Source organism: Medicago truncatula, chromosome 8 (assembly GCF_003473485.1).
Source record: "Medicago truncatula cultivar Jemalong A17 chromosome 8, MtrunA17r5.0-ANR, whole genome shotgun sequence".
NCBI classification, from domain to species: Eukaryota; Viridiplantae; Streptophyta; class Magnoliopsida; order Fabales; family Fabaceae; genus Medicago; species Medicago truncatula.
Genome location: NC_053049.1, coordinates 32,451,309 through 32,460,046, shown reverse-complemented (window position 1 = coordinate 32,460,046; position 8,738 = coordinate 32,451,309). Strand labels below are relative to the sequence as shown.

Genomic DNA, 8,738 nt, shown 5'->3' with positions numbered 1-8,738 from the left:
TGTACATGGGTACGTGTTATACCCAATCCAACATCAAATTTACCATACCCGTTTAAGTTTGGATCAAACTCAAACCAACCCGTTTAGATTCGATGATGATTGGTTGAAAATTGCTCTACACGCCCCTCCAATTGCTCGCATGTCTCTTAAGTTGTCTAAAATACTCTTGGCTGGTTCTCTCATGAGTCGTCAAAATTACATTTTAAGTTTAGTTAAAGAAGTCTTGAAAGGAATTCAACTCATCAAAATCACATTTAAAATGTTAGAAAATGAGATCTCATATGGAAAATCCAGAAATCAAAATTTGCCACCAAGAAGACAAGAAGAAAAGCCTGGAAACTCCACTTCAATATGCACTCTGTCATCAAAATGGGACAGAGTCGAGGGTCAAAATGATTTGAGACATCGGTGTCTCGACCACACATCAACCATAGTTATATGCCAAACACCATGAACGAGATAAAGGCTAATAACTGAAGTCTTAAAAAAAAGTAGTTGTAATTCATAAAGACAAGAAGCGGCAGCGTCCTTACTTCAAAATCAGGAGGTGGTACTTCATCTTGAGGTCCACCTCGCATAAAGAGGTTAAGTCACATAATTCGAAATAGCTCAACATGCTTACTTAGTTTCAAACATGAACAAGACAATTTTATCAGCTCGTTCATGGATCATTTCAATGACAAAACATCTCAAAGTAAAATTTTGAACTCAATTGCGGCCTAACAAGAATTGGTAATAGGTCGAAAAACACGACCTCTTCCCACAATTTTGCAAGGACGTTTTCTGGTACGCTTGATGAATTGTGAACAACAACACTAATATACATAGTTATGGAAGAAGTAATGATTGCTAAAAGAGGAATTACAAAAGATTCCCTAACAAATAGCTACAATGAAGGCAAAGACAGAAGGAGGGATCTTTTCGGATGCATGAATCTTCAATTTAATCAATATATCTCACCAAAGAAAGTCAAAACCATATGCATGTATAAGAATATACTATAAATACCATGCAATACATGTTCACTCCAATGACAACCGTCAAGGATAGAATATCCATAAATTGATATAAGGAGGCCACATGTAAAAGTATGTAGACAAAATAACCATCACTAAGATGCAAACATGTATAAACCATGGAGTAGGAATCCGAGATCGCCAAAACCTGAAAAGAAATATAAAAGTCCTGAGAGGGGAGTAACAAAGATGATAGAAGAGGTAGGATATCAGCACATCAACCTCGTGGGATTCGCTGGATGGGTACCTTCGAGTGGTGTTAGAAATAGACATCTAAAATGACCATAGACAAACATATAGGTCAAATCAGCCAACAAAATCATTCATCGTGGATTATGAAAGAGACTGGACCAATCAGGGGGAGAATGGGTTGAGGAACTCGTAATAATATTATGCATTTACTATACAACGCCCTAATTGTCGACACATGAAACACCTTTCAAACTTGTATCGTGGATCTAATGCAACAATACCGATAAAACTTACACCAACATCATTTCAGTTATGCCTTATAGATAACTCCATTTTAGACCAAAGCAATATAATATTTCTCGACTTACTCGACGAAGTAAGAGAACCAGATCACATAACCAAGTGTGGTGGAAAAATTAGGGTTCCGAACAAATTTAACACCAAAGTGAAACCCATAATTTTCAATGAGTGATATATATATATATATATGGAAGACTAATGAGGTATGGAAGAAAAAACATCATGGAAACTAGCTATTTATCTGATGTCGTGAAATGCCACACACCTCACATTTTATTGTTTCCTACCTGCCCTTTTTTTTTTCCAAAAGGTCTTTTGGTCCTTGGAGGTTTTACGAGGTAAAACAATTTTTTTTTTCATTTCATTACAAACAATTTTTTACCCAATGCGCTATGGGCGTGTTTGATTTACAAAATAATATGTATTGGACAAAACAATACAGAAAATGATACATCAACAGAGGTCAAGACATAACTATACTAAACAAATATAATATTGTTTATGTTGAAAATTAAAAAGAGTATTTTGATATCTTTGATAGTATATATTTTGGGCAAAAAGTCACTTGAGTTAGTGATGGACAAGAATTTCATTTTTTTGTCGAGTCTCTTGTTACTTGTTCTGTTTAATCTCATGACCAGTTTCTAAGTCAAATTGGATACAAAAAAAAGTTATTAAGTCCAATCCTTATTTTTAACGTGTACATAAGCTCAATATCATACAATGTCACATGCCATCCAAAAATGAAAACACTTAAGCTCGATGTTCCAATGATGGTTCCCTGTTGTAACAATCCGTCTGTCGGTTAATTATCTAAGCTTGGTGTTGGACATTGGTACCATGACATGACTTTTCGTCAGTTGGTCAATTCAACACACAAGAAAAACCTAAGCTCAAACTCAGCACAAAATTACAACATCAAATCCTTGTTTTTTGCCTGAGAGAGACTCAAATTTATGGTTTAGAGATTTATGAGAAGAAGAAACGTGAGTTTGGATTAGGGAAAGAAGATAACTCAAAAAATACATATTTTTTTTACTATCAAAAGAAAAAAAATATATTTATTTTTATACATTAAAACGTTTTATGACTTGTTGACATCAACGTACATCAAAACTTCTAATCAAACAACTTACAAAATAAATGAACATTTTAACTCTAATGATTTGATCCATTGATAAATACTAACTCCGTTTCTAATTATAAGATCCTTTTGAGAATTATTTTTAGACTGGTGCTAGTCACACCCCAAAAAAAACAAGTTACACCTCAGAATGACTAATATACCCTTTAACTAAAATAAAAATTTCAAATTAACTAAATTTACATTAACGTAAATTGAAGTAAACTTAATTCACATTAACCTAAATTGAACATAAGTAAACTTAATTTACATTAACCTAGATTGAACGTAAGTAAACTGAAGTTACAAACTTAATTTACATTAACCTAGATTGAACGTAAGTAAATTGAATTTACATTAACCTAGATTGAACATAAGTAAACTTAATTTACATTAACCTAAATTGAACATAAGTAAACTTAATTTACATTAACCTAAATTGAACGTAAGTAAACTTAATTTACATTAACCTAGATTGAACGTAACTAAACTTAATTTACATTAACCTAGATTGAACGTAAGTAAACTTAATTTACATTAAGCTAGATTGAACGTAAGTAAACTGAATCTACACTAACCTCTTATATACATACGTAAACTAAATTTACATTAACCTAAATTGAACATAAGTAAACTTAATTTACATTAACCTAGATTGAACGTAAGTAAACTGAATTTACACTAACCTAAATTGAACATACGTAAACTTAAATTTACATTAACCTACATACGTAAACTACACTAACCCCTTTTATATACATACATGTAAACTTAATTTACACTAACCTCTCACTTAAAATCAAATTGACAGACATATCTCATACCAAAACAAATAATAAACAAATAGAAACTCATCGAAAATGAAATTCATGAAATTCACTAACCTTTATGAATATAGTACAGATCAATAACAAAAATGTTGATTCAGATATTTGTTGCACATCTATGGTGATTTGTGGATGAAAGGGGGTAAGGGTTCAGAATAATCATAAAAGATGGGTTTTTAAAAATTTACATGAAGAAGGCAATTTTGGTATTATTGTAAAATTTTAAATAAATTTGGGTGTAACTTATTTTTTTTTGTGTGACTAGCACCATTCATATTTTTATAAACGCTATTTGAAGTGAAATATTTTAACAAATTTGAAAAAATGAATTTGATATTTATTTAAGAGAAGAAGCGTGACGTGACGCAACGAGAAACTGGCATTTTTATGTAAGTAGTAGAAAGAAATAAGGAAGACGCAAAAAGCATTGATATTAATCAATCATGTCAACTTTGCTGTGGACGCCTTCTTTGTATTCTGTGAAACTCAATTTCAACGGTGGAAGACAATCATCTCAGAAGCTGCTTAACGCAAACTCCTCCTCCTCCTCCTCTGCTCATTTCCGACGCACGCACCGTCGCTTTACAATCTCTTGCAATTCTTCTTCTTCTAACGACGATGACTCAACAAAACCACAATCTCAATCCCAATCCCAATCCATTCAACTTTACTCCCAAATTGAAAGGTCCTTTCTCTTTTTACTTCCTTGTTTCATGTTTCATTCAATTTTCTTATTGCTTTGTTTCTTTCTTTGCAGATTAGTTACTACTTCTGCTAGTCAATCACAAGATGCATGGTGGGGTTCTTCTTCAGATTGGACTCAAGTCGAGGTTATTCACTTCTTTCACTTTATCTTCCTTCTAGCTTATCAAAACACCTTATAGCTTATACCTTATTTTATCTTGTTAAATAAATAGCTTATACATAACCACCTACAATAAGCGCTTCATTAATTTGTTTAGCTAACTAGTTAGTACTTATTCAATATGTGTCTATCATATGATATTCTATATCATAACCTATTTCAATTTCGATGTGGATGTCTTAGCTATTTGAATTATCAACATTTATTTTCAAAATAAATTTTCATGTTTTTTTCTCGAGTTATCTTGTACAACTTATTATTAAACCTAAGAGATATAATCATCAAATGTGCGATAATTCTCACTTTTATTTCTGAATCATGATAGACATAAATACAACACCAAAATTTGTATAAATATGCAGTTTCTGTAGTAGCCTAGGATTTCTATGCTGCTATTTGTTTTGATTGGCACCTCTTGAGTCTCGTGACATAAAATGGCATTATATATTCTGTAGTTTCTTTATTCTAAAACACCAAATGCAGCAATATGTATTATCTCCCTAGAAGTATTTAAAAAGTGAAATTTTTTATAATTTATAGTCTCTGAAAAAGTTATTCTTGAAAGTGCGATAATAGCAACGGACCCTTTTGGATACACTCTTCAGCACATTCATTATGATCAATCCCTTTTTAAAAAGTGAATATAGTAACCTCCTACATTGAACACTTTTTGTAAAATGTATTGCCGCCTTTAAAAATCAGACTAATCACAACGAGTGTGCTACTAGTTTTCATATTCACAAAAACTTGGTACATGCTTATTTCAGGGATCATGGATTCTCAAACCCAAAAGCTCCAAGCCCAATTTTGTTGTACATTTTGTGGGAGGTATATTTGTAGGAGCTGCCCCTCAGCTTACCTACCGTTGGTTTCTTGAGCGTCTATCAGAAAAGTAAGTCCCTGACTCCCTGTGTTCTTTTCCGCAATATCCCCAAATTACATTCTTGTCACACTATTTCATTGACGTAGGCTTATTACCTGTGTTCTTATTACTAGGGGTGTATTGATCATAGCAACTCCGTATGCTAGTGGGTTTGATCACTTCCTCATTGCAGATGAAGTGCAGTTCAAATTTGATCGGTGTTACCGCACACTAGATGAAACGGTAAGCCTCAACTCATTATCCAAGGGCTAGTTTCTTTGTGTTTCTAATTTTCAAGGAAATCATTGAAGGTACTCATTGTTTCAGGTCAAAGACCTTCCTATTTTTGGCGTTGGTCATTCTTTGGGATCGCTTGTCCACCTTCTGATTGGTATATTAAAAACCTTCTGCAAAACTTGATTGTAAAAAGTAACTTGATTTGTAGAGACTCAATTACTTTTGCTATTTAACCAGGGTCAAGATATGCAGTTCAAAGATCTGGAAATGTTCTCATGGCATTCAATAACAAGGTATTCATCCAGCAATTAACTTACATATAGGAAGAAGGATGAAATGTATACAACCGAAAATAAATTTTCCTATGTAAGAATCCTCTTTGTAATTTAATCATGATTGACTAAATTTCCTTTCATTTTTGCAGGAAGCAAGTTCGTCTATCCCCTTGTTCTCTCCGGTTCTTGTTCCAATGGCTCAAAACTTTGCTCCACTTCTATCAGATATTTTTTCTTCACCAACTCTACGAGCAGGGGTCAGTATTGCTACATAAAATACTGAAAATGGCAGAAGGCATCTATTATATTTTCTAGAAGAAATATGGGCAACCTCTCTTGAGGTATGCGAAATAGAATTTTGCTCCTTTTCTGTTTAATGTCATATTACAATAACCTTCCCTTCAGGTTAACTAAAATAAAATTAAGTAATATCCAGGTGTTCTTTTTTCTTTTCAAATATTTCTTGTATATTTGGATACACTTAGACATATCTCTTGCTTTGATTTTTCTTGCAAAATCCTGGGAAAGATAAATTATGAAAATTGCCGAATTGTACCATTAAATTGAAAGGTGAAAATAACTAGGATTTCATAAGGGAGGTTGTTGCTATATGACATTAAAGACTAAGGGAGGGAAGTGCTATGTCAAAAACATGAGTCTTTGTCATCTGACTATGTCTCAATAGAGCTGACTGTAATTTCCCTCAAGTGTAAATCAAGCAATGCAGAAATTGCATGAAATAAATTAAAAATGTTTCATGGCTGGGAAGGTTGTTGCAGTAAGATAGTCAATTACAGCATTGGAAACAATCTGGGAGGTCTGTTTCATTTGACCATATATAAGGAAAATACTTCAATTAGGAGAAAATCTGTTTTTGATTTAGATATTTTTTCCAGCACCGACAAGTACGAATACTACGTTACACGATACTTATTTTTACTTCTTTACATGACCAATCATAGACTCATGAAACACTTGCAGGCGGAGATGACTTTGAAACAGTTACAAAATGTTAGCCCTCCCATTATGAAACAGGTTCTTCCTTTAGTTGAGCAGCTGCCTCCCCTGTATATGGATTTGGCCAAGGGAAGAGAAGAATTTACTCCAAAGCCTGAAGAGACCCGTCGACTTGTATGTGACATCTCTGATTACTATTATTCCAGTAATTTTATCCTTGTAATCAGTGAAGGGTTTGTTTTATCATTCACATTGAATAATCTTATCAGCATTTCATTTCAATTCTATGTCAATGAGCATATTTATTTGTTTAGACTTAAGAATTACAGTATATCTTGTATATATTATATTCCTATATTCTAATCAACATGAATGTTGCAGCTAGTTTCTTTGATTGTATCAAATTTTTAGGATGGTTTGATGATGGCTAACATCTGTATCTAAACTTCATTTTAGTCTAGTTTCTTCAAAAAAAAATTATTCCTATGGTCAATCTATATACTTTATAATAAAAGGGGGTCGGGGTAGGAAGGGTGTTATATTTGCATGAAGGATTGGCAAAGGTGCATACAGAAAATACGGCCAATCATATCCAACTTGACTTTAACACTGTTGAGCTAAAAATATTACTTTGAATTTAGGGTCTATGTTATACTTAAAGCCTCTTATAAATCCGTGAAGCCATTTCTTTGCAAAAGGATTTGTAGACATGATTTGTATGCTCTAGCTTTAGGGAATGCTGGAAAGTATCTTCTATTCAGTGAAAGTATTTTCCATTTAGGGGCTGCAGATAACTATGATTTGACTTGTAATGTTTTTCTGTTCCTTATTTCTTTTATTTTCTTATACATCTAATTAATCATGATGATTTCCTAAAGCAATTCAGAAATCCTTTGATCTTCTCAACTCTATTTATTGAGTTTCATTCTTGATTTTGCGTACAACTTTCTCATTTATTGTTTTTGAATTCTTCAGATAAAATCATACTATGGCGTATCCAGAAATCTTCTCATAAAATTCAATGATGATTCAATAGACGACACCCCAACTCTAGCACAGGTGCTCAGTTCTGAATCAGCCATTAGCTCTGTACTAGACATGTCAATACGCAAGTTGCCAGGAGATCATGTTCTTCCATTGCAGCAGGTACTTTTAGTAAATTTAACTTCAATTCTAACGAGGCTGTTATTATCCATAATTTTTATCACACACCTTGCAGGCACTACCAGATGTTCCACCAGCAATGGCTGATGCGGTTAATCGTGGAAGCGAGCTTTTGTCGAATCTTACTGTAGGAACACCATGGGAGACTGTTGCCAAAGAAGTAGGGAACACACTAGGCATGGATTCAACAAATATCCTTCGTGCACAAGTATCAAAGGAGATGGATATCCTTGTGGATGTGATCTCGTCTTGGATAGCCTCCAATGTAGGGCCTAAAATTCTGAGGCCGTAAAGTCGTAATTCATATACATAAGCAAGCAGAAAGTGATGCTTTGTAGAAATATATAGAAGAAAAAAAATTGAAGTTGGCGTCAAAACTTTTTCATTCTCTCTTGTAGAATGTCATTGATGTTAATCCATACAAGTAAAGGCAAATAGATGTCATTGATGTTAATCCATACAAGTAAAGGCAAATAGAACTCTGTCAATCACCAGTTGCTGTAATTGTGACTTAGAAAATATTGGTTTCTGTATAAAGTCAAAAGACTCATATCAAAGGCACACTAGATGTTAATTTTTAATTGATTCTGTAATTTTTCAGCATCTACCGCTAACACAATTCCGAGCTAAGGGTGATGATGCCTCAGTTGATTTTGGAATCTTGATTATCTAATTGCACATAAAAATTGAGTTTTGTTAATTTACAACCAATCTTTTTTCAGTGAGCGTATGATTAATTTCTTTTTATAATATGCTTTCATCTACTAAACAATAAGTGGGTGAAGTTAGTTCCTAAAAGAATCACCTAGCCAAACTTTAAATTAGTAGGACCTCCTTTCTAACTGGAGAGTTAATGTATACTTGGTGAAGAGATAGTGAGACAGATACTGAATAATATTTATTATTAAAACAAGGGAAAA

At 33.1% G+C, this 8,738-nt stretch overlaps 1 protein-coding gene across 1 annotated transcript; it reads left to right on the top strand.

Moving 5' to 3' along the window:
* The first annotated feature begins 3,833 nt into the window (after nt 1-3,833).
* On the top strand, nt 3,834-8,421 carry LOC11418543 (uncharacterized). The gene is given in 11 exon segments (XM_003628902.4): nt 3,834-4,143; nt 4,216-4,288; nt 5,091-5,215; nt 5,320-5,428; nt 5,513-5,576; nt 5,660-5,715; nt 5,847-5,954; nt 6,679-6,828; nt 7,630-7,800; nt 7,874-8,048; nt 8,051-8,421. Coding segments are annotated over 11 exon segments (1,317 nt in total). The 5' UTR covers nt 3,834-3,901; the 3' UTR covers nt 8,095-8,421.
* Nucleotides 8,422-8,738: the final 317 nt, after the last annotated feature.